Source organism: Pseudonaja textilis, chromosome 2, assembly GCF_049901715.1.
Source record: "Pseudonaja textilis isolate UNSWEBS1 chromosome 2, rPseTex1.2, whole genome shotgun sequence".
Classification (NCBI taxonomy): Eukaryota; Metazoa; Chordata; class Lepidosauria; order Squamata; family Elapidae; genus Pseudonaja; species Pseudonaja textilis.
This window is the reverse complement of record NC_141991.1, coordinates 213,570,227-213,597,597: the sequence shown is the minus strand read 5'-3', so window position 1 is coordinate 213,597,597 and position 27,371 is coordinate 213,570,227. Positions and strand designations below refer to the sequence as shown.

General features: G+C 36.2%; 1 protein-coding gene and 1 long non-coding RNA gene across 4 annotated transcripts in view; both read right to left on the bottom strand.

The window, feature by feature from the left end:
- Window positions 1-27,371, bottom strand: part of LOC148127357 (uncharacterized) — an 826,567-nt gene that overhangs the window by 308,255 nt on the left and 490,941 nt on the right. The gene's annotated exons all lie outside the window — the stretch shown is intronic.
- NUDT12 (nudix hydrolase 12) lies at window positions 550-17,942 on the bottom strand. Of its 3 annotated transcripts, none has more exons than XM_087926988.1 (7): window positions 17,782-17,942; window positions 15,633-15,841; window positions 13,551-14,131; window positions 12,726-12,893; window positions 8,265-8,378; window positions 2,677-2,876; window positions 550-1,784 (listed from the first exon to the last, which is right to left on the bottom strand). In XM_087926988.1, exons 2-7 carry the CDS (start codon window positions 15,836-15,838, stop codon window positions 1,677-1,679), a joined length of 1,377 nt encoding a protein of 458 aa, XP_087783114.1. In that variant the 5' UTR covers window positions 15,839-15,841; window positions 17,782-17,942; the 3' UTR covers window positions 550-1,676. The 3 variants fall into 3 exon arrangements, with proteins under 3 accessions (XP_087783114.1, XP_026575445.2, XP_026575440.1); XM_026719660.2 differs by having other exon boundaries at window positions 17,762-17,920; XM_026719655.2 differs by lacking the exon at window positions 17,782-17,942 and adding an exon at window positions 16,357-16,410.

The following is a 27,371-nucleotide window of genomic DNA, read 5'->3' as shown; positions in this document are numbered from 1 at the left end:
TTTAATAAAAAATTCAGTATTTACATACATGGTTGTGAGTTAATTTTGTGAGTTTGCTTGCTAGCAAATTTTATGAGTTTGCCTGCAAGCAAATTTTAAATTATAAAAAATTCAATATTTACATATTTATATTTACATACAACCAATGCCCAGCCGGTCACATGCCCACCAAGCCGCAAATTAGGCCATGCCCACAGAACTGGTTGTTAAGAAATTTGAATCTCACCCAATTGTAACTACTTTTTATGGGTATGGAGAAACTATGTGATACTTACGGGGTTTTAAATGGACTGTCTGGAAATGGCAGGACCCATTCAGCCTAACAAAGGAAGTTGTTTGATTGGAATTATATCCAGATTAAAAAAGAAAAGACAGCTCAGCTCTCCCATGGGAAAGGTAGGAAAGACCCAAATTGGCAATCAAAAAAGAAACAGAAATAGAAATAACTGCAGGCTATACTCTCCAGTTTCTCAAAAAGACCACATCTCTGTTACTCAGTGACAAAAGGTAATGATACCCGCAGCACTCATGGTTAAGCCACATTTCCACCCCCCCGAGTTCCACAGACAGCATCCTTCATCTTGCAGTATAAGAAGAAAACCAGGTTCATAGCTGCTGGTTAAAACTTGGATTGTGCCATTTGTTCTACTTCCTGCACTTTTGTTTCAGTGTTAGTCTGCAATATATTTAACTTCAATTTGATATAATTGGACTAGGGGTATTGAGCGAAGAAAATGCAGAGAACAACTTTGTTAGTGAACTCTCTACGGAGGCAAAATCTTTTTAATAGATGTCACACAGCTGAAAGGTTTAGGAAGACTTTATTAAAGAGCTCCAGGGGACAAAAAAGCCGAAAGTCAGCTTGCTACCTCAAAACTTCTCTCAATTTAAACAGTTAATAATATTAATATAATATTGATGACACATTTTCTTAATAAGGATCTGCTTAATGCAAATATATCCAGAAACTCCAAATTACAGCTTTATGATTTAGTAATGCTAATGGTAATGCTGTGCAAAACAGCAAGCTTCTTATAAGAATGAGATTTTAGTTCACATTGGTAATGCAATGTCTATTCTTTTAATAGGATTTTTACAATTTTGTTTAAAGAATTGCATAGTACATTGGTAAGAATATTATACTGATACTATATTGACAAATTTGCTATGTTTAATGAACTAATGATAAAATACTACTTAATATTCTATACCAGGCATCAAAAATCATTACAAGTGTGTCATTCTTGTGCAATTTTATGAACCCCGCTCCCCCAACATTTCATATGAGCTTGGATAACAATGTAGAGATTTTGTAAGATTTGGCTTACGAGATTTTTTGGGCACTTCTCATTTAAATTTTTAATAACATTAAAAAAACCCTTCGGAGGTCAACAGGTCTAACCAGGTTATCATAGGTACTGTATGTATAGTACTTGCTAGAACACCCAACATTTCCTAATCAAATAAGCTTTTATCAGCCTATTTATCAAGAAATTAGCCAACGTTTAACAAAATTTCTAAAAAGAACTGTACGTATAAATATTACAGGGAGTAATTACAGGAGTGTGGGGAATGAAAGAATTGAAAATCTAAAATTACTACTATAATTACATTAAGTTTAATTTTATCTTAAAAGATGCAGTTATGATGCAATGCAAATATATAGCTTGCTGAATTTAAAGATTAGCATTCATTCCAATCCAGTGTTTTATCAACTGATGAGCGATGGCTTGATGTGGTGGCACAAAAATATTTTTGTTCTTTTTGTTGAGGATCTCTATTATCTGAAATGCAAAAGAAAAAAAAATCAGAACAAGAAACTCACACTATATAGTAATTGAAAATCAGTAGTTAAGATCAATACCCAATTGTTTTTGATAGAAGACATTGGGCAAATCTCATATCTGTCCATTACTTCTTATACAGGTGGTGTTTGCTATTTCTGGAATGATCTACTCACTTTTTTATTTCTAAAATTGGTGAAGGGAAAGCCACAGATTAAAAGCATTGGTCCCTTTTTTGAAACATCAATGTAATATTATTTCCAAATACGTTTCAAAAAGCTAAGCTAAGTTTAAAAAAAAACCAAATAATGTATATCCGCTAATAATTTTTCACTCTTAAAATGAACAGATGGAAAGCAGCCATTAAAACCAGAGAATGTAACTGATCACTCTGCCAGGTCATCAAGGTTGGTAATGGAGAAAATAACTAAAAAGAAATATGAAGGAAGAAACATGGGAGGCAAATCACTTTATGAAATAATTGTTTTAGCGATATTTTACCTCATCACCAATAGCCTGAAATATTTCATGGAAATAGAACTTGTTCTAATAAAAATGGTCACCTTATTCATCTGATATCTCCAAGAAGACAATATTGTAATACTGAATCAAGAAGATCATTACTCTTGGAGTGAAAGCCATGTATTTCTAATAGTCTTCAATGAAATGTACCTAACAACTTACTGGCAAGATCTATGGGCTCAACAGAGAAACAATTGCTTGTATCAATTCTTTGACCGACATATAATTTTCAATTTCAGTGTAATCACTGTACAATAAGGAGAGTAAGAAGTTTAATTTGTTTGAGTGAAAAAGCACATCCATATTGTATGCCCTAACCAATGCATTCTGAGGACAATCAATAAGAAAAGGAAATTAAATTGAACTTTACCTGTTCTCTACTGAACCAGCGGGCATCTTCTATTTCAATGTTGTCAACTTTAATTTCGGTAGACATTGCAGCTGCTATGCATCCAATCATTAGTGAGGAGGGCATTGGCCATGGTTGACAAGAGACATACTCAACACGGCCCACTTTAACTCCACTTTCCTCTTCTACTTCCCTTCGAACAGCATTTTCAATTGTCTCACCTAATCAAAGAAAGAACAGAACAGTTAATTGACAAAGCTTAAGGCAAAGATTGTACCTTGTGCTTTAAAGTACCCCAAAAGATATGAAACTTTCTTGTGCAATCATTTGTGCTATTCAAACATCAGAGCATAAAGCATTTTCAACCAAAAAAAAGAATGTCAAAGCAATGTAAGTTAATAATTTCAAAAGTTGTAAACTGATTGCACATCTTTGGTCCCTGGTCACTGCTTTTACCAATGAGTGTATTTTCAAGTCTACTTAAATTATTTTGATACCTTTCCCCCCAGTTTTACTGTGCATGGATAACTCATATCCAGCAAGATAAAGAAAATGAATTCACACAGCTCATGGGATCCTCTGAAAATGAGAGTAACAGACTGTTCCTAGGAAGCGGAGGGAATACTTGCAACAACAAATGTCTTGTAGCATCTTAAGGTTTGGAATAAGTTTTAATAACTTAAATTTCTAAAGAACAGACCCATTTTGAAAAAGATGTACAAAACTCGTTTTAATGGAAATTGTAATTTTTATGCTAATCTTAATTAAAGACTGCAATGAGCTTTCAATTACTTGTTTGGCTTTACAGATTTCAAATCTCATTTTTAATTATCCGAACATCATTTTTCAAGAGTTGACACATGGGATCTTTGCATTTCAAAGCATGTTGACAGTTCCAATTCAAATAAAGGAGAACTTACAAACTACTTTGAGAATAACTGCTATAGATTGTAATTATGCAAATATTTTAATATTTCTTTAATTTTTAGCTCAGTGCACCTATTAAGTTTGAAGTAATGAAATGCTTTTAGATACACATGGACCTCTATTAATGGCACTTTTAATATATAGCAGAACTGAACGATCATTTTCATGCTGAGAACCAAACTGTCCAACTAAATGATAGATATATGGTACAGTCAAAAATTGACATAACTGAAGGAGGGCAGGGAATTATCTAAATCTAAAAACAAACAAACCCCAAAACATTCAAATAAAAAACAACACCAATAATAGTAGAGTACCTAAAATGACAGTTTGAAATTGAATTCTGACAGCATGCTATAAAGTTTAATAACATTATATGGGGAAGATTCTGGAGGCTGCATACACTGATATATAGGAAAAACAATTCAATGATCATAGGACTTTTCTAGTGGTTGGTGTTTCCTTCACATTTATCCCCATAACTAATAATCCTGGTCTAGTAATTGTCAAAGCAATGCTTATTACTGGGTATCCTCATGTCCCTCAAGAGAACTGGATGTATTATTCCATAACTATCTCTCAATGGACCCAAATAGCACTATATAGGCCTTATATGTCTTTTCTAAGCATCTCTTCAGCCAAATAATAAATATTTTAGGAATATGCAAAAAGCATGATCCTGTTCTGAATGGTTTACCTTCCCCCGTCCCCTTTATCTGTAATCAGGGACAGGGGAATATTCTGGTCTGCATTTGGATTGAAACAGGACTGTTTTCTTCCAAAAATCGATCGAAGCACAATAGTTCAACGTTGAGGCAGGGGCAAAATAAGAAGAGGGAAAGGGCATGGTAAAGGGGCTTTCCTGGCCATGTCACGCAGGGATATCTGAAGCAGAGAAGAGAAAGCAGTGAGAAGATAGGTGCAGTAGGATACACAGCATGAAAATCAGGAACTGAGGGCAGGTGGGGAAGGATAAAGAGAAAATCACTGGCAGGTAAGAAAGTGGGATATTCTGCTTTGGAGCCTGTTCCCTATTGCTATCAGAAAGAGAGCAGCACAGATGCCAATGTATTGATTGAGGAGAGGTGAGGGAGAACATTAGGAAAGATGTTGGGAAGATTAAGGATGAGATGTCCAGGGAGATATGGTTGGGAAAATTGAGAAGTCCTTCTTTCCCTGGAAAATTACTGTGATATGCCACAGATTAATATGTTGATATGTTTTAGATTAAACCTAGAATGAATAAAATATTCTGGGTTTTACTACTGCCAAACTGCAGCAAATCTGAAAGAGTTCAGCAGAACTTTTTGTTATTTCAACAATAAAAGCCATATAAAAAATCAAGATCAGCAACATTTCTGAAATTCATCATACTCTAGAAATATCACCATATATTCTGACAACAATCCATAGCTCAAATTAGTTCCTGACATTTTTCATCATTAAATCTTTGAAATAGGAATATTGGGGCATTTGGAAGGACTTCTCTCCCAACGAATACCAGATTCAAACAAGAACAACCACCTCTCTGAAATTCCAGTCCAATCTACTAAAGCCGTGCTTCTCAAACTTGCAGAATTCTGGAAGGTTAAATAAATGAATGAATGAATAAGTGGATAAATTAAAAAAACCTGCTGCACTAAAAGATATTACTGGCCCATCTTCTACAACTCTCAACTGCCCAAATGAATAAATAAATAAAGCATGCCCATCAAACTTATTTTGATCTTATTCAAACTTATAAAGCTGCTAGTCAAAAAAGAGTTATATATTTCCAAATTATTTTGCTGTCTTACCTATTCTCAAGTCCTATCAGTGAGCAAGACGCTATTTTGACTCTGATGAATCTATTCAAGGCACAATTAAATATGATTTCTGTTTTTGTGCCTTCTGCGTAAAAGAATGTTAATTACTTTCCCTGCAAACCCATTTTATTCATTTTTATCTGAATCAGCATATGACAAAACTTCTGCCACTGTTCTTGTATTATCCCCAAGAGATCCAAATCTTGCTTCCCAATTAGAACCAGAAACTATCAATATGGAGAAATATTTCTTATTTATTCCTCTGCAGGGAATACAAGAAAAAAAGAGAAAAACTGCCAAGAAAGCTGCAATGAAGTTGTTCAGTGTCTGAATTTGAATAATATAATGAAATATAAACTTAAAAACATTTCAAAGGATTTCTCAAATACAGTGTCTACCTTAAAATTTGAGGTTTTAATATGCAAGGGGGGATGACACACTGATGTACAAGATCTTTAGTCGATCTATCTGAATTGACAAATGGTATTTGACAATTCATATTGTCTCTAAAAAGCTGAATTGGGATTCACCAGCTAACTAGCAGATGACCACAAATTGACTAAACTAAGATTTTTTTAGCAATCCCTTTCTAGAGATCCCAACCGTGCTCATATAATTAGTGCCCAAACATTAGCTCCCTATTTTCCAATTGTAAATTATACTACTTGCATTTCATTTCATCCTGTATTCTGACTTGAATTCTCATCTCACTTTTATAGTTTAATCATTGAATATTTGAGTTCTTCTGTGCTTCTGTGTGTATCGCTGTGTTAATAAGAAGGTGAAGGAAGTACTGAAGAGTGATCCTCGTTCTAGTCTACCTACAACCACATACGGGTAACTGGTGGCCAGTCAACTTCCTTAGCCAAGGTACTTCCGAGAATTGTCACTCTGTGAAATGAAGACTATGTATGTTACCTTCAGTTCCTGAATGAAGGTAAAGAAAGAGTCCCTGCGAGCAGGGGTGGGATTCAGTTTTTTTAACAACCGGTTCTGTGGGCATGGCTTAGCTGGTGGGTGTGGCTTGGTGGTCATGTGACTGGGTGGGCATGGCTAACTCGACATCACTAATGTCAAAGGGTGCTTCTCCTCACCTGGCCTCTCATGACAGTGGGGATGCTGTAACAGTCATAAGTGTGAAAAATGGTCATAAGTCATTTTTTTCAGTGCCATTGTAACTTTGTCACTAAATGAATTGTTGTAAGTCAAGGATTACCTGTACAAAAAGCTTCTTTGCTTGCAAAAAGCTGCCCTAAATACCAATCATTAGCTGCAAGCCGGAGTTACAAATCAGGCAGGGTGCCAGAGCACTTTGAGGAATGAAAATAGTTAAAATGCAGTGATAACTACCAAGCAGCCAACTCTTGCTCATAAAGTAAAACCCTTTAGCAGAGAGGTCATTTAAGCTCTCCAGAAAAAGCACACCCAGGAAAAGCAATCCTTAGATCCATTTGCACCACTTAAATACCAGCTGGTCTCATTCACTTCACAAGATATCCTAAGGAAATCATCCAGATTTAAGGAAAGGTCACATGCCCCCAGAAAGGCAGTAAAAAAATCAGTGCCAAGCTTGCATCCTGCCTCTTGGAAGTGTACCCCAAAAGGACAGTGCCAGATAGTACTAAAGCAGTGAGGTAGACCCCTTCCCCAGATAGAAAAAGAAACCATAAGGCAAGAAAAAATTCAAACACAATACAAATAATTAAATCACAACAGTAGCTGTTGCTTGTTGAAGCTGAATAGGGAAAATTATCCCATCAATAAACACAGGATTAAACGTCACCAAGCACAGAATTAACCTTCACCAAAAACCAGTCTTAGACCAAAACTCAGAAGGGTATGTAAACTCACATTTGAATGTCAATTTTTCTAGCTAGCCAAGAAGCCTTGCTGAATGTCACTCATCTTGGTTCCGTGTCACTAAAAGCTTTGCTTCATTATTCAATTATTTCTTCAAAGGGCTGATTGTCAAGAGAAGTATTTCCTCCCAACAACAGTGTAAAAATCTTAAAACAACCCTTCCCCTTTAAGAAAGACAAGCCGCAAAAGCTCCGGAGACAGTAAGTCTAGGCTGTCTGCCAAGAATGTAATAAAGATGAAAAAACAAAACAAAAGGAGATTGCTTCTAACTACCAGTTGTCTGAATTGCTTACTAAGTTAACAAGGGGTTCTGTAGAACCAGATAGAACCGGTAGAATCCCATGCCTGCCTGTGAATTTCCTGCTAGTCATAGCCAATTTTAGGGGGCAGTTCTTAGCTCTGTCTCTTTAAGCCAGGACTGTCAAACTCCCGGCCCATGGGCCAGATGTGTTACACACTGGCCATGCCCACACCTGATTTAGTGAAGGGAAAAAAGTCCCAATACAGCACGTGACACTACCGTGACACAATGAGTTTGACACCCCTGCTTTAAGCCATTAAGGCAGCACTATCCAAAGACACTGGTCAGCATGACATCACGCACCAGTGCAAAGCGTACGGTGAAATACCGATCCATTGTTATCTTCCCACCAAAGTAGTAACTATTTATCTACTTGCATATACATGCTTTCGAGCTGCTAAGTTGGCAGGAGTCGAGGCAAGTGAGGGGAGCTCGCTCGATCATGTGGTGATCAGATTAAAACCGCTGAAGTATATACCTTTTCCGGTGTCTTTTAAACTACTGAGCCACTGTGCCTGAATGAAAGTAGGATATAAATCTGAAGATACTCTGGAACTTCAGTCATTTCTCTGGAACAGAACTGGTAACATGCTTTTGTTAAAGAAGGTGGTACTTAGAAATTAGTTCAATACTGTTGCCCTGTCATCCCCTCCCCACACCCCCTGCCAAAAAAAAAAAGTTTTAAAACTGACATTTTACATATAAAGAAAACTTACCAGGCTCTACAAATCCAGCAAGGCAAGTGAACATGCCTGGGGGAAATCTTTTTTTTCTTCCCAAAAGGCAATGGTTCCCTTCTGGATGAATGACTTGCATTATTACTACAGGATCTAGAAACAGAAATTAAGAAGAGGTATAAATATTTAATTCCCTTTTACAGCAAGGAGCATAGGCCTATCTGTTCTTATTTAGCATTGCTATCTCCTTTTAATGCTTGAATCAGTTCTCACAAGAAGCCCTGTAGATAGGCAAACTTACTGCAGGATTTTTTTTTAAAAAAAACATGTTTTTTTAAAAAAACATTGATGCCTTCTGGGAATGTACCTACCGAGGCCAAAAGCAAAATTTCAGGAGGGAAATTTCATGAGCTGCTGCATGATTTTGATAAAAACACTGGAATAAATCACCCAGTTATATATATCAGCAATTTAATCAGCAGGAATTTTTGCTTTCAGCAATTTCCAGTTATTGACAAATGGTTTGGTGACAATGTTTTGATTTCCAAATGCAATGTTTAAAGGACAATAAGATTTAGTTAGTATATGATAATTTGTAGTTTTTCCTTAATTATAATTTTAATCAGACCAGCCTTTGGACATTAATTATTGAAGCAAAATGGCAATATGTAGATGGTCTGTTAATAACAAAAAGGAGAAAATAATGGAAAAAAACATGGCAACCTGCTTGTTTCTATAGACAGAAACACAACAGATTTGGTAGAATCCAAAAACAACTGGCTGAAAACACACGACTTAAATCAGAGCTGCTGCACTTCTATTAGTGTAGCCCTTCCAGGAATATTATTTTCTAAAACATGCTACATATAACAGCTCTGAATTGTATCATCATTTTTTTCTCCTTAGTTCCTCCCATTCTATCTTCTCCCCACTTTTTCCTCTCTTCTTCCAACAATCTTTTCCCACAATCTTAATACCTGCATTTGCTACATTGTCCTGTCTCTTTTACTGCATTTTGACATTTTCATTCAGAAAGATGTCTTCCCAAAAAATTAAAAAAGAGATTGAAAGAAATTTCAACCAGTGATCCCTACACAGACCATTCCTTTTGTCCACTCTTTCTTTTGCCTATCTGCAGGATTTGCAGGTGTGGTAAAAGAAAACAGACAAAAGGTATGTTTTAAAAAATGTGTCTCAGAACTTGCATTTTTAATGATTTTTTAAAAAGTATAGATAAGTAACCCAGTTCCTTCATACTTTTATATTCAATATTCTCGTTTCACTTTTCCCCCTTTTTGTTGGCTTCTCATCTTATCCTCTCAAACTGACACATGTAACAATCCCATCAGGTAAATATGCTTCAAAGACTGATGACCTGTGGCAAATTTATATGCTGCAAAGTATTGAGCAGGAGTTTCAAATTTTGCTGACTACTTGTTTTGTTAAAGAAATTTTATTGGAATTACCAACTGTTGACTCAGCGATCTTGCATATCTCATCCTGATCACATTTTCATTTTGATATATAATAGATATTTACTCTTACTTTCAACTAACTTGTAGGAAATGTAAAGAATGTGCACCAACCAAGATCCAAAAGGAAAAGAAAAAGAAAAAGAAAAGGAACACATTTATAATATACTTTGCGAATGAGATGAAGTAGTTAACAAAAAATAAACAGAAAATTAATATTAAGCAGATATATAAAACTGATCTAAATAAAGATATAAATGTATATTTTAAAATGAACTGCAAATAAATATGTAAGGATGAAAACAAGCCAGGTGATACAGTATATAGTAGAATGATTATTTAAATACTTTAAACCAACAGAACTCTTTGTTGGCACTTACAACCAAGCTTAACCAAGCTTAAAAAACAGAAGTAACCGTATTCCACCTCAGTAATAGATACACAAATTATCAGCCTTTGGTGAAGTTTATTTATTGATTTATTTATTTTTGTCAATTGCTTACAAGATAATAGGTATAAGTAAAAACATAGTTATGAATACATGGATACATATAAGAAAAATAAAAAAATAAAAGAAACAATAGGACAGGGACGGTAGGCACATTGGTACACTTATGCATGCCCCCTACAGACCTCTTAAGAAAGGGGTGAGGTCAATAGTAAACAGTCTAAGGTTAAAGATTTTGGGGTTTGGGGAAGAAACCACAGAGTCAGGTAGAGTATTCCAGACATTGACCACTCTGTTGCTGAAGTCGCATTTCCTGCAATCAAGTTTGGTGCGATTAACCTTGTGTTTGTATCTATTGTTTGCTCTTGTGTTGTTATGGTTGAAGCTGAAGTATTCATTGACAGGTAGGACATTGCAATGTATGATTTTATATACTATACTTAGATCGGACCGAAGGCGGCGTAGTTCTAGGTTTTCTAGGTCTAGAATTTTGAGTCTGGTGGCATAAGGTATTTTGCAATGAGTAGAGGAGTGGAGAACTTTTCTTGTGAAATATTTCTGGACTTTCTCAACAGTGTTAATATCAGATACGTAATGTGGGTTCCAGACTGATGAGCTTTATTCTAGTATTGGTCTAGCAAATGTTTTGTATGTTCTAGTTATTAAGTCCTAGAATGGTATTTTACAATGTAATGATTCTCAGAAGTACCTGGGGTAATACTGGACATATCCACTAACTTTCCCATAACAACTAGAAAAAACATCTATAAAAATGGAAAAGCCATAACAATTTACTGAACATCCTTGGGGGCTGATGCTATCACCCTATGAACAGCAGCCTTGGCTTTGGTTTATTCCATAGCTAAATATTTTGCCAACATGTGACTTAGAAGCATCCACACCCAAATGGTTGATGGACAACTCCACAGATAATATGTATAATCTCTGGCACATTGCAGCCCACTCCTATGCACTGGCACATTGCATTCCACTTCTTAGCAATCTCATACCGCTCCACATTAGAAGACAGCAAGCTCTCATTTTGCTGTGCTTCAGGACGCTGAACAAGGTCCTCCGAATTCACCAGCTCATCACAAGATTGAAATCTCATAGGCCAGCTGGAAAAATAGCTATTCACATAACCTCTATCTAGTTTAACCCTGATAATGCTTAGAGAAAGGAATGGTCCAAGGTAACTTTTTGTGACCCTGATCATTTGTATTCCCTCTGCCAAACCACCTTATTTTGACTTGACTTGCTTTGTCTGATTGAAACTGACCAGAATTAAGTCTGATTCTGGAAAAAGTGCCTCTGCTCTGTATCAGTGGAGAAGGAAAAATTTTCCTTGTTGAGACTGTGGTGCTAATATGACAACTATTAAACATATTATGCAAGATTGTCCACAATGTATGCTCTCTGGTTCCCTAGAACAGGGGTAGAGAAACTTGGCTCTTCTATCACTTATGGACTTCAACTCCCAGAATTCCTGAGTGAGCCATAAAAAGTTCCCCATCCCTGGTCTACTGGTTTTTCAGTTGTGGGAGAAATCAATTTTTGACTTGAATGGGACTGTTTAATATACAAATGTAGGACATATGTCCCATTCAAGTCAAAAATTGATTTCCCTCACAACTGAAAAACCAGTAGGTCAGGGGTGGGGAACTTTTTAGGTTCACTCAGGAATTCTTGGAGTTGAAGTCTATAAGTGATAAAAGAGCCAAGTTTCCCTACTCCTGCCCGAGAAGATCTGCATGAAACAATGCCAGAGGCTATTGTCTGGATAGCTGAATTGTACATCTGATTTTGAGGCCATTGTTACTCTCATAGAAATTCTACTTATACAGATAGTTCTAGATTTACAACACAATTGAGAACAAAATTTCTGTTGCAAAGTGAGACATTTGTTAAGTGAGTTTTGCCCCATTTTACGTCTTCTTTTGTCACAGTTAAGTGAATCACTGCACTTGTTAAATTAGCAATACGGTTGTTACATGAATCTGGCTTCTTCATTGACTTTGCTTGTCAGAAGGTTGCAAAAGATGATCACATGACCCTGAAACAGTGCAACCATCATAAATATGAGTCAGTTGTCAAATTTCTGAATTTTGAACCCATGACAATGGGGATGCTGTAATGGTTGTAAGTATGAAAAATGATCATACTCAAGAAACCGGACCCGAAACAGGCTAAAAACGGCCGAAAAAGGGCCATGTGGCCCATTTTCTGCCAGTAGAGTGCTGTAGGAAGCCATGGAGGACAAAAACGAGGTACAGGGGGCCACGTGTGGACCCTCCTCACCCCGATTTGGCTAGCAGGGTGCTGTAGGAGGCATCCATCCTGCCCCCTGCCACGCCCATGCCACGCCACACCACATTCCACCTGCTGGCCCGCAGAGAACTTCAATGCTGATCTGGCTCTCAAAGAAATCCAGTTTAACATCCCTGCTGTAGATACAGCTGTAATTTTTAGTTTAATGCATGAGTTCAGAGACAAGTCAGAATTCATATTGCTATATATTACTCTGATTTTTTTTTAACTGCCATTAGCAAAGAAATATCAACATGCTAGCAATTCTCTTACCAACTCTTGGGAAGCATGTATTATGAATTCCCTGATGGCTGGGGCAGTCTTCTTTTAAGCATGATTTCCTGTAGCCTCCATCTTCTAATTTAGTTGCACTGCCACATGTTGGGCAAAATTGATACCGCTTATCCCATGCTAGCACAGATCTAGCCTGGGCAATGATTCCTAAAAATGGTCATACAAACATTCAGTCAATGCCTAACTTCTTTTCTGCAGATACTACAACACCAACTTTTCAATGTATCACCAAAACCAATGAAAACATTAGCTTTAAATAGTTTGTGTACTGTTGGGAAGATTTTTTTTTCTTCATTACCTTTACATTTGTGACATTCCAGAACATTGAAATAGTCTAGTTCTTAAATAATAGCATGCTAAAAATTATCAATAAAAGTGTAACCAGAACAATCCTCTGACATTCAGCTATTAACGAAAACATAATCCTAAACCATAAGAAAAAAAAATAAAGAAAATTTAACGAAAGAGAAAATGATACAAGAAAGGCAAACAATTTCTTTAAATAGATTATCAATGCCTAATTTGTGGACTTGCAAATACATTAAAAATTAAGACAATTTATTATAGTAGAGTATAATAAACACATACAGATTACATATGATAACATGAGCTAATGCTTGTTATAGGTAGTTCAGCTAGAAACAACTAAAGATGTGCATCAGAATCCCTTAAATCCTAAATCAAAACAGGGATTTTTAGACTGATTTTGCACAAAGTAAAGTGAAATACCAACAAATTGACCCAATTAGGAATGTTACAAAAGACTTTTCTTACTTCTACCCCACCACATAAGCAGAACCTTACCTGCTTCATTTTCAGAGAATTGGAGCAGTGCAGGCATTGGTGGATGAAGAAAGTAACAGCCTGGATGCTCTTGTAAAAAATTATCAACCACTGTAGAAGCTATACTAAGTGCAAACCAGGTAATCAGGCCACTCTCATCTTCTTTGCCTGTATTCGGATCTTTTGCATTTATTCTTTGAGGTTCCACTCCCATAAAAATTATAGTGATAGTTTTAGTCTGCTCCAGATATGTCTTTATATCCTTATAGAAAAATTTACAAAGCTTAACCTTTGGATACTGGAAACTATGTTCATCATCATCTGATGTAACCAAAGGATTTAAATGTGAAAAAATGATATATATGGTTGTTGGTTCCTTCTGTTTCATGCTCAGCCACTTTGAATCTACTCTCTTCTCACTCTTCCTATCCAAAAATGTCCTGCAAAAATAATGCTCCTGTTCTTTGACTTGATAAGTGAAGAAAAATGGTTCCAATCCACCTTCCATATTTGCTAATAAATTGGCTATGTTTTTATAGCCCCAAAATCTAGCAATATCCAATGCAGTCTGGTTTGAAGTATTGGTTCTAAACCTGTCACACCTTTAAAACAAACAAAAAAAAATCAAGAAGTTATTTTGGGGTAACATTTTCAGACAGAATATCATATGATATCAAGTAATATAAAAATATCCTAAACTCACAGATGATATATCAACACTGAGCACAATAGAATATGTAATAGCCCAGTTAGGATTTTGAACTACCACAAGTTTTCATTGCAGAACATAAGGAACAAGAAGATATAAAACAACAGGTAGAGAAAATGAATGGATGATCATTAAAGAAGCAAAAACATAACTCAGTCCTTAGAAAGCAGAAAGCATTATTGGGAATGCAAGTCACCTAACAAGTATTTGGGTTAGAAATATATAAACCAGGATAGACACTTTAATACTGTCTCTTTAAGAGAATCCTAAAAGTGTAATTGGGTGTGGTTTTTCAAACAGCCATAAGATGGACCAGAAACCTGGGTGTCTTGGTCTTAGTCTCAGAAGAAGTCTCAGTGAGTCTCTGTTTCCCTCTGTTGGAGAGTTTTGCCGTTCCTTCTAATTGACTGATATTTTTGGATTTGATGTAAGTCTGATACTGAACTGTTTTTGACACTGGACTTTGTTATTGGATTATCCCTGGACTAAAAACTAACTGATCTTACCTGTGAATGATTTTGGACTGTTTATTTTGAACTTTGCTTAAAAGTTTCTAGAAGTAAAAGCCTATATTTACTGTACAGTGTATCTGTGTGCTGTGTGTGTATTATTCAAACACTACTCTCAAATACGTCTCCCTGTATGCGCTCATTCTTACCTCAACAAGCATGACAAAGTAGCTGAAAATAATTCTGACAGCCTTTCAAAACTGTTAGCCTTTTGAAGTAAGCCAGGTTAACAATTAGACCTGATAAGAATTCCAGGTGTAGTATCAAAACCTTCACAGTCTGCTAGTTTTTTTTCGACTCCATTTTATACCAAATAAAATCAAGATGCAGGTAGTTTTGGTTTCTTTATCATGCTTTACACTTTCCCAGGACTCAATTCAGTGGTGGGATTCAATTTTTTTTACTACCGGCTCTGTGGGTGTGGCGTGGTGGGCATGGCAGGGGAAGGATAGTGTACAATCTCCAGTCAGGGGCGGTATTTGCTGGTTTTTCGAACTACTCAAAATTTCTGCTACCGGTTCTCCAGAACTGGTCAGAACCTGCTGAATACCACCTCTGACTCAATTCTATGTAAACCCAGGTTCACAACACTCAGTCATGATTTGAATTAGTCACTACCTCAGCTTACTTCACACTATTGCCGATAATTTAATAAAATGAGATGAAACCTAGTGTGCCTTGAATTTCCAGTGAAAAGGCAAAATATACATGGTTTTTTTATATTTTAGTTGCATTTAATGTAATTTTTGCTTTGTTCATTTTAACCGTGAATCTAAATGAATGTATTGCTCTAGCAAATAGAATAACCTCTACAGAGTAGTAACTTTCAACAAGGTGGTAACTTTAGACAAGTTGAACAATATTATTTTTCTTTTTTCCCCTTACCCCTTATCAAGAAGAAGCTGCACAACATCAAAGTGACCATTTCTAGTTGCATACATTAGGGCTGTCCAACCATTCCTAGCAGTTTCATTGATAAGCGAAGGAGAACAATCCAGAAGTGTTGCAAGTCTGGCTTTATTTCCATCAGCCGCAAGTTGGTGAAGCTCAGAAATCAGTTGCTTTTTTGGATTTCCTTCACTATCCTCCATAATCTGTTTGGTTAAAAATGTAACAGAGGCAGAAAAACTGGATCAAAGCACATTATATTTTTCTGATTTCAGAGTTATAGGATAACCAAATTCAAAAGGCAATATACAATAGACCTAGCCTATAAAATGATTCACCAAAACAAGAAGCTACAAGAAAAAAAATTCAAAGTGATTCTTCTGGAATAAAGATTGCTAGTTAATGAGCAACAAACAAAAATCTAACAAAAGAATTGAAAAGTACCATTGTAGTTTGTATTCTATTTTTAAATTACCACTTATCTTCTTATGTAGGCTGCTTAATTTGGACTGCACTTTTGATTAATTCTTGGTTGCTGCAGTACTTCTAACAAAGATAAATCCCTTCTCTTGCTAGCTGTTAGGTCAATGTTAGGTCTCATAGCCATAATGGCTGTTCTACGTATAACTTACTAATACAGAAATAACATACTAGGACTTCATATTTCACATGGCTTAATCAAATGTAATAAAAACATTATTGCTACTTCTCTGGGACTCACATTGAAAACTGTACTTCCTCAGCACATTCAAACATCAAAATGCTTTATTCTGATCTGCAGGAATAAGAGATGTGTTTCTGAGATTAGGATGTATTGTTTTTTGAAATTCCTTAGATTTTAACACATTTAGTGTTGGAATAAATTCAGTAGGATACAAAGCAGTGATGGGATCAAAATATTTTACTACCAGTTCGGTGGGCGTGGCATGGCGTGGCGTGCGTGGCTTGGTAGGCATGGCAGGGGAAGTATATACTATAAAATCTCCATTCCCTCCCGACTCCTGGGGGAAGGTTACTGCAAAATCCCATTCCCTCCACCTCCCACTAATCTGCTTTCCAGCTCCATACTCCTGTGCAGGGCAACAAAAGAAGACCCAGCCAGTCAGCTGGGACTCAGGAGGCAGAGAATAGATGGGGGCAGGGCCAGCCAGAGGTGGTATTTGCCGGTTCTCCAAACTACTCAAAATTTCCACTACCAGTTTTCCTGACCAGAACTGGTTAGAACCTGTTGAATACCACTTCTGATACAAAGTGATTTTATAGGATCTGCTTGATGTAAGCTAATGCTCCTTAAGCATTAGTAATAGAACCGGTTTTGTTTGGTGGTTAAAGTATTAGACTAGGAGCAAGGAGTTTTCAGTTCAAATCATGTCTTTGCCATAGATGGCAAACAGGTGGCTTTGAGCCAATCACTTACTTTCAGTCCTAAACAAGCAGTGACAAATCAATTCCAAAATCCTTGCAAAGTCATTAAGATACAAAACTGATTCAAAGTCACCTCTCCCCACCACCCACCACATCGCAACCTTGCATTATGGCTGAAAATAAACCACACAAGGACCCAGTCCTCAAACAAACCAGGGGCTTATTTCATATGAACCAGGCTTTTAGTGAGTTTATTTGCCAGGCAGGGAGTCAGTCTGTGATTAAAAAACTCAACTTCAAATGTTCTTGGCTGTAATAAGGGAGATAATTGAAGTTGTCTCCAAGCCTCCTTAGTTTTTCCTCGTGGCCTCCCATCCCAGACCGATCCTTAGTTTTTCCAGGTCAAATGAGGGTCGTTTCCAAACCAGAAAATGGCATTTATACATCAGCCCGACATTTTCACTTTTCCTGCCTGAAACAATATTGGATTTCCCTTTGTAACTTTAACAAGCTTCTCCTTCGTTTTTCCATCCACCGCAAGAAACTGGGAAATGGACGCCTGGTAAAGGCTTTTGCCTGCAGGCTCAGACTTGGAGAAAGGTCCACACAGGGCCCCAGCAATAAACTTGGGTTCGTTTTAACGGACGATGAAGAGGATCTGCGAAACTAGAAGGAAGGGGAGTGCAGTTAAGTCCAGGAAAGGAGGGGGCGGGGGGAAGCAGCCCAAGAAAGATAAAAGTGCCTCGGAGACTTTCCGTTACCTCTACTGTGCTGCGATTACCTGCACGGCGTTCTTCCGGAGACGCCTCTAGCGTCAAGCGTTGCATCCTGGGAATTGTAGTTTCTTCCTCAAAAAAATCCGTTCTGCAGCCGTACAGCTAGTATTCATAATCGATTACACACAGAGACGAAGGCGGATGCTTTTATTGTGCATGGCCTCACGTTATCTAAATAATAAAATATAAATAAAATAAAGGCTTTGTTTAAAGAATTGTCCGCGGACAACAATAGTTGGTTGGTTCGTTGTTTTGCAAATTCTTTACTTTCCCTAACAGCCTCCGATATCCTGGTAGGTTGTATTTCTATGGAAGCATTCATCGACTTCGCTGCAAATTAATCTTTATTTTGGATGATTTAACGAAAGATATGCTGAGGCTGAAATGCTTTCCTAACGAATTCATTGAGATATGAGAAGACAAGCCGAATAAACAATCGATGTGGCATGTCTTCATGATAGTTTGCATATTTTCAAAAAGAAAAGACTCAGAAGCTTATTGAAAACGATGGAAAAACCCATACACACACAGATGTATGGGTCTTTAAGTTTTTTGTTAAACAATGGAAAAACCCATACACACACAGATGTATGGGTCTTTAAGTTTTTTGCTAAACAATGGAAAAACACATACACACACAGATGTATGGGTCTTTAAGTTTTTTGCTAAATCTTTTGTTGTGTATTGGCTTCCCAGAAGCAGCAGGATTCCCACTAGATGAAATGGCATTTTCCTGTTAATTCATCGGGGATCTCGCCCCTCTTCAAAAGTGCAAATCCCATTTTTCATGTTTTCCATGTGTAGATTGTGATTGATTTAAATTAATCTTATTTCAGATTACTTTATTAACTTTTAGTACTTTGAATCTGATAATTTTGGACAGCTTGGTCTCTGATCTTATATCTGGGATACAATGATTTCAATGCAACCAAATTAGATAATTATTTTCATTATTTTTTTCCCATTATTTTAAGAGAGATTTGATTTATTCAAGGCTGGGAAAAAAGTGGATGCTGACTACCAATGAAGGGTAGGATTTTGTTCCCTTCAAATATGTAAATGCTGTAGGAAGCACCCCTCTCCCTTAAAATATTCTTTATTTTTAACATTAAAAGAGGCAGGATAGAATATTTTCCCAAAGGAGAAATAGAGAAACATGCTCTTAAAGGCAGAAAACAGCCCCAGTCTTCCTGCTATAAGAAACAGCCTCCAGCAGATGCCTGAAGTTTTTAGATATGGATATTTTGTGCCCAGTTTTATTCTATTAGCAAAAGCAGCTTTAAAAATATGAACACAGCAAAAAGTTTGCCTTTCAGGAAAATAGATATTTCCTAATAGATGCATTAGTCAATTGTTGACCTGTCTTTTCTAAAAGGAGCCTGAGTATTTTTTAAAAACAAAATATTTCTCCAAAATATTGCTACAATTTGGTGTCTTTTTTATTTTTAGTCCCTTTCCCCCACTTTGTAAAGTCTTATATAAACATAAATTTTACTAAATTTATGTTTATAATAGAGTGTTTATAAATCTATTTTTTCCATGAAAATTAGAGGAAATGAACCTTGGTGAGTAGTGTTTTCTGATTTGAAAAAAATCAAGTAAGATTTTCTTAAATGCTGATTAATGTGTGCCATTATACCAAGCTGCTCCTACCCACATATGTTGGTTTTACAATTATCAAGAATTTCATACTAGGACTGGAATTTGGGGAGTTGAAATTTCAGTATATTTAGGAGCCATCAATTTGGGAAAGTTGTATTACCTTTTAGTATAAATGATGTCTGTAATTCTCCACAAAATCAAATTATGTTTACTTAGCTCTGGAAGAATTTCTCTGAAATCTGAGAGAAGAACTCCCTCTCCTAGGAGGGGTCACACTATAGATCTTGAAAGACTTTCATTTCATAAATCTCAATGTTACTTCTTCCCCTTAAATGCACACAAATTAATCCAAATGAGAAATAAACACGATTACATTTAAAAAATATATTGTAAAAATATATCAAAGCAGAGATGGTCAGTTGTTGAAGGAAGGTGAGAGAAGAGCTTGTGTTGAAAATGACTTTCTAAATAAATGTGTATTAATATTATTTCTTATAACAACTTTTCCCTACTTAATATCCTCTAAATATGTGGGACTACATCCTCTTCTATATATTAATGTTTAAAATTAATCAGATAAAGAAATATGTTAAATTCCAAATAATTTCAAATTAAGCAAAAACAGTGAAATGTCTCCTGCTTTTGCTAATTAGGCATTGTAAAGGGAATTGAAAACTAGAAGCATTACATTGGATATACAGTATTATTTGTCAGTTTGCTGTTCCCCATAGTTTTCAATGAAACAATAATTTTGGGGAGTGCCTGAAATCTCAGTTTGTTGTTTGCTTATGTGATAGTAAAATTTAATTATTTACCTTTCTGGAGAATGTTGCAGTCATCTTCAAGGAAGAAGTTTGCAATTTGGAAGCATTCCTGGACCTGGCTTTGCTCCCAGATTTTCAGATGGACGATGTGCCAGCAGAGTTTTTGATCAGCTTAGCTTGGTGCCTCAACTGTGCCTTTGTCTGGAGAAAATGGTCTTGGACTGACATACTTACATATGCCTCAATATTTATGCTATATGATTACTACATATATACTTTTTTTGCAGCAATGAACTGAATATGGAGCTGCTTTTGAAAAATATTCATGAGCTTTCAGCTGGTCCAAATGTAGAGATCTAATCTTAGCATGCTTCAATGCTCCTCCAACGGTAATTTTGCAGGACCAATACATAAAAGTACCCTATGAACTGAGACTATGGGCCTGTGCATAAGGGGCTGTTGAAATTATAGCATATATCCTACTATTCTGTGTTCTTTATATTCAAGGATCCACCTCATAACACTATACTTGGTAAAAAAATAACTTGGAAAGTTCTGATCTTTTTTATGTGCAGTTGTCACCAGATCAGTATGATTCAGTCTCCTTGAATGTAGCTATAATTTGTTGTTTGTACTGCCTCTAATATTAGGCACACTTTGATTATCCATTGTCAAACCCAATACCAACTGCAATATCTTCTCCTTCTCCTTCTCCTCCTCCTCCTCTTTTCCCCCATCATCACCATCATCATCTTTCTCATTTGTAAAGAGGTCAGTGACCATAATAAAAATATTCATTCATTTTGACTAAGCTTGAACCTAGGACACGTAAAGTTCTATTTCTTCCCAAATGATTTTTGCTGTGTTGAGACTTGCTCCTCACCATTTTCTAAGGATCTCCCTCTCCAGGACATTAATAAGTCCTGGATTTATCTTTCTTTGAAAGTAGAGCAGAAACTTTTATTCTTTCAAAACTAGTGTTTGAATTTATGATGATCTACTTCATTTAGTGAAAATGCTATTACTGGCTCTCACATATGTACATGTTTCTTCTGAAATTCTTTTTTGAATTTAAGACAGCTCTTTAGATGTTTTCCTTTGAAAACTAGTAATTAAAAACTCCATCTACAAATACACAATTTAATAGAAATGTTTTGCATTACCAAAATATGTTTATGTGATTGTTGCTACTCAGAGGTGGTTTTAAAAAGGGTTTTAAAAAGATCATGTGGATCTCAATTGTAAAATACAATATATGGCTAAAATTTACTTTATTTAGCATTTTGGTTTAGTTTCCAAACTCAAACAGGAAATACTTTTGTAAAATATTGTGTTAACTATTGTACAAATGATACTTTCTGCCTTTTAAAATTCCTGTTTCAACACCTTGGTAAATGTAGCAAATATAGATTTAATTATGCAGAGGCTTCAACTGCAGTGCCACTGAGCACTCAAAATCCAAAGAAAGCAGTCCTGCTTGAAATGCATGCAAATCAATTCATTGATCTGAAGTGAGTTGTGCTTTAATTTAAAACTTAGCTTGCTAACTTGGTAAAGTCTAACTTTCTGAAGCAAATTCACCACTGTGTGGATAATTTGAACTGTTTCTTGAAACATACATTGTTTTAAAACTATTGTCTTAGAGAAAATTAGCATGATAGAGCCAAAACTAATTTGAGTGCAAGATATAGGCACAAAATATTTCTATTTCCACTGAAAAGTAAATCCTACTAAGTTGGATAACTGTTATACTTCAAAAAAATATGCATAGAATTGTAGGCCTATGATGATTAGAAAATACCATAATGGCTGATGGATTTGGGAGACTTCAGATGAAGAATAATACTGTGTGTAGAGACCAATGTACCCCCCCCCCCAATAATGCTTTAAAATATTAGACAAGAATGGAATTAGGATGAATCAAGTTATCATCCCAGTAAAAGACCGGTGTACATTGATCTCTGTGTGCAGTTAATGACAGTGCTTTAAGAAAACCACAGAGAATTAGATAATCAGAGAATCAGTAATGATGTTAGGTGCCTTTTATCACATTAAATTACATTTGAATTGAATCAAATTTATTTTTTGTTCTAATGTTTGTTCTGGTCCTGCCAATTTTTGGAATATTACTATAGACAGGTGCTAAAACATGAAGTTATGGTTCCCCAAAATTGTACATCATTGTTTTAAATGCTTTTAAACATATTTATCACAGATCATTTCTAGCTGATCTGATGTTCTCCAGATGTATTTCAATCCTTCCCCAGCCAGCATAATTATTCACCATGCTTGATGGGAATGATGGGAACTGGACTCCAATATGGTCCAAAGATTTATTCTTTGAGCAGGAGTTTGGACTAAAAGATCTCCTCTTCCAACAGTATAATTCAATGCCTTGAGGATATCAGACTTAATAAAATATCTGACACCACCAGGGATTCAAATTGTTTGGAGTCCCTGGAATAGCTAAACTTTGTAAGAAAATTTCCTTTTGGAGTCATGATCGGTCTATCAGTCTATCAATCATAGACTTTTTAGAGTACCATTACATATTTTTAAAAAGAATTTAAATTGCAGTGATGGGGAAAAGGGCATTAAGACTAAAAGGTGGTCAAAAGGGTATCTAATTCTTATGTATCATGCTAAGAGACAGAACATAAGAAATGCCCTGCTAGATCAGATCACTGATCTAGCAGTCTGTTTTGACAGTGGCCTAATCAAATCAAATATCTTTATTGCAGTCTTTGGCCAGCCTTTATAATAAAAGAGTATAGTAAAAAGAGAAATAGTTTAGTACAGCAGTCAATTAGTAGAGAATGGAAAAGTGGCTAATCAATTACACAAGGAAATTCCTTGATCTCCCAATGATCTCTACAACTTTCATGAATTGATCCACCCCTTTTTTTCAGCCCAGCCCAGCCACTGGCTGGCACCACATCTCATAATAGTGAATTCCAAAGTTTTATAATGTGTTGTATATATATATTTTGTCTGTTCTTATTCTTCCAGTATTCAATTTCACTGGATGATCTCTAATTCTAGTGCTATAAATTGCAAGAAAGATGGAAGTAATCAAGAATGGAATATATTAATAAAGAATTACACACTCTCTGCTTTACAGTCTTTCTACTTAGTAATTGAAAGTGATTATGCTAAAGATTCTGAAAGGGGAATTGTAAAGCTATGTATCGCACAAAATCAGAACATTTGTCCATAGAAGGGTGGGATTCTACTGGCTCTGTAGAACCGGCAGTTCTGAAGAGCAGCTGACATAGAACCAGATCTATGTCTGCTGCTGTTTTGGCCCACCTGCCCACCCGGGCTCTTACCTGACCTTTATTTCCTGCTTTTCCAACCTCAGCTGCTTTGTGCGGCATAGCTGCAGTTGAAAAAGCAGGAAAAAAGTGCTTTTTCAACTGCTGCACACCCTTGAGCAGCACTGTCCAGGAAGCTAGCTGACGACAATTCACATGCACGTGCAGCAAATTGTAAATCACTGAACCGGTAGTTAACACCGGTCAGATCCCACCCCTGGTCCATAGGCTTATTGTAATATCACCACACAAGGTGAGAAAAATTATATAATTTGTATGTAATTTGCATGAGTTATGTTATGGTAGAAATTATGCATATATATTAATTTGCATCATCTATAATGAAAAAATGATGTGAACAATATTGTTTCTCTTGCAGACACCTGTCTAAAAGTCTATGATAAAGTTTGAACTTAGTGTCACCAAAATGACTTTTTTTTAGAAAACTCTAGGAGGAAGATTAAAACTTCCTTTTCCCCTCTACATGTAACATTTGGAGCACCACTTGAACACTATGGCATTGACAAAATTGCTATCAGTTAATTGCAAAAGACAGAAGTACTTGAAGCAATTTACATTTTGCGAGGATACCTTCAACATGAACAAGCAACATGTATCTATCCAGGTCCATGGGAAAGACTTGTTAGATGGATGAAAATGCCAAATCTAGTCTAAAAATCTGGCTGCCTGTGAGATCAACCAGCCATTTGTGTAATCCAGTCATATACTGGAAATATTATGCTTATCTATTATGACAAAGCATGATTATCATTTGTCATTGTTATTTACCATTACATGACTAGAACCTTAGTGGCACAGCGGTTAGAGTGCAGTACTTTCAGCTACTTCTGCTGCCTGCCAGTTGCCTGCAATTTGGCAGTACAAATCTCACTAGGCTCAAGGTTGACTCAGCCTTCCATCTTTCCTAGGTGAGTAAAATGAGAACCCAAATTGTTGGGGGCAGCAATATGCTGACCCTGTACACCACTTAGAGAGGACTGTAAAGCACTATAAAGCAGCATATAAGTCTAAGTGCTATTGCTGGTGATTTAAGCAGAAACAGCAGCAGCTGCCAAATATTAAGTCATCAATAGTTCTTTCAAAGTCTCCCAATAAATCTCCCAATATTATTTATTACCATGATCTCTTTCAACTGGAATGGAACTGCTTTTTATTTAGCAACACAAGCTAAAACTCCTTTCTGTCATCATCCCATGCTAGTAGTCCAGGCAGCTTTTCTTATTCGACATGTCTGTCTCACAAGTCCCTTTTTCACTACATCCTCTTCTAACTCTCTTTTAAAACTGCAGCTTTGGGATTTGGCTTGAACAAAATAAAATCCAGTTGCACAAATTGCTTCTTCCTCTGCCTTTACACGGCTGTCCAGTTCCTTCTTCTACTAAGCAAACAGTGCCAATGAAAAGAGCACAGATAAAAACATCCAAGAGTGTATTTTAGCAGGGGGAAAAAGACCCTGATTTTGAAATGAAAACTGACAGGCCATTTAGCCTTTTAGTCCTGGCTTATAGCTGGAATGGCACAAACATTACCAGCAGTATAACACCATCCTTTTCTCAGATGCACATTCAGGGACACCACAGATGTGCCAGTCACAATGGTAGCTGCTGGCCTTGAACTGATGCCAGTGTCATTCCATGCGATGGAGCAGGTGAACTAATGCTCAGTCCCCAGGGTCTCTATAAGCCTTCCTTTATTACAAATGAATAAACATATTGTATAAAAATGGAGTTAGTGACCTTCATTAAAATTGAATCCTTACCAAAGCACGGTTGCATATGCAAGTCACTACTATCACAGCCAGATAATTCAACTGTTAATGTATCCACTCAGCAACTACCTGATTATTAATAAGCTCACCTATTGTATTTAGTTAAAGCCTAATTAGAACCATGCATAAAATATAGACAAAACAATCCCGTTGTGACTGATGGATTGAAATGCTTAGAAGTACACTACTGTTCCACTAGAGGGCGCACAATACCTGTGCATTGACAGAAGAGGTAACATTTAAAAGAAGTCCTGTTAAAATTATTCTATAAAGAGCCTGGAGATGTTTGTCTGAGAAAGTCTGATATTTCTAAGGATGTACGTGTTTCTAGTTTTCTTTCCCCTGCTACAACATGATGCTAAGGGTAACTTTCACCTTAGATTCCCCCCCACCCTTTCAACATTGCCTTTGGAAAAATTGTCACCACATTCACTCTTGTGGTTTTGAGAGATGTCAAGCCCTATAGCACAGAGGCAGTGGAAAGTTCAGTACATGCTTTGATATGTTTTTGCAATTTTTTCTCTGCGGTCCTTTTGACTTTGAAGGGAAAAACTGTACATAGCTAATTTTGCAAATTCCCCTTATCCGATCGGCAGCAAATTCTTTCCGATATGACATGTTAATTACAAAAGTTCTTCAGAAATAATCTCAATATGATATTTACTAACCATCTCAAATTACTTAATTTGGAGCTTCTGAAGGAGAGTATTCTTTTTTCTCAGGGCTGCTGTGTCTTTTTGTTACATCTATAGTTTTTGTTGGCTCTAAGAAAGGTTTATCTCCTTTAATAATGCCATCACATGCCTAATGCATTAGTTGCTAGAGTAGGCATATAAAAGCATTGTCAGATGGTTGAAATATGACTTGCATTTAACATGGGAGTTTTTAATCATTAGACGGTGTAGCAAGTGCACAAAATCAAAACATATCACAAGCAACATTAACCCATTCAAACACACACTCTCTCTCTCTCTCACACACACATAAAGAACGACCAATGATGACCCCAATTTTTTCCAGCTGTTTATCACCAAAAGTTTGGTTTTTTTTTTTAAAGACAAGGTTTAACTGGAAGGCTATTTGCTGGAAAGCTGTAAGGGGACAGGCCTTTTAAAAATCTCAGGTGATCAGCTGTTTCAAAGGACAGAGCAGTCACAGAAAAGGCCTAGTTCTACGAATAGGGAACACCTGAGTCAGATGGACAGCATTTACTTGAAATGTGGGCTATAAATGAGTAAGTGGATTAAAATATGGCAGTGGATTTCATAAGATGTGCTTCAAAACAATTCAGTGGCTCAAACCAATTGTACTAATAGTTTGCATTGGGATTATTCATATGAGCACAATGTAAAATACATTAGAATGAATGAAACAATTTTCTATGAAGTGTTCAAATATTTATTAACTTTGGAAAAATCTATAGGCTGCTTTGAAGGCTGTTTCTCCACTGACAGCACCAGTGGAAGTGGTTTATGTGCATATCCATATGCCTAAACCCTTGGGGCACAATCTTAGAAATAGCTGCACAAGCCTTCTGAAAGATGCAACTAGTTTATTTGTTCACAGTCTGGGTAATATAAATGGATTAGACTTTCCTGTGAACCAAGCAGAAATTAAAGTCTTGGTTAATTCTTCTCTAAATTTGAAGCAGGAATAGAAAATGCTTTCCACAATGCAGTTTAGTTTCTTGATCTAGGTCCAGGACTGAAATTTTTTTGGACCATCTTTTCATTTTCTGAGGAATTTGATTGAGGGTTTGAAGATGAAAATAGGAGCAATTGACCTTCCAATAACCATTACTTTAACTTTTAAAAGATGATACTAAAATCCAACAATGGAGGCAGAATAATTCTGGGATGCTTTTAGATGCATGTGGGTGTTTGGAAGGGATGCTGATCTAATAAACATCTTACATTCCATTGAAACATGCTTAAATAATGAGTTATTTTCATCTTGTACATTAACATTACAACATAGGTCAATGTTGATCCACTTAAAAATATTACATGAACAACTGCTTACAACTGATAAAGAGTAGCATTTAAAAGAATCAAGATCCACTGACCGGAACTAGACTTAGATTTGATGAAATTTAAGTGGCTTTAATAGGAAGATATATGTATATA

Coding starts and splice junctions, on each gene's coding strand:
- NUDT12 (XM_026719660.2), bottom strand. CDS start 17,827: ATGCAACGCTTGACGCTAGAGGCGTCTCCGGAAGAACGCCGTGCAGGT. Junction 14,132..15,632: donor CAGCTTCTTCTTGATAAGGG/GTAAGGGGAAAA, acceptor TTTGTTTTAAAG/GTGTGACAGGTTTAGAACCA. Junction 8,379..12,725: donor TACATGCTTCCCAAGAGTTG/GTAAGAGAATTG, acceptor TTCTGTTTCTAG/ATCCTGTAGTAATAATGCAA.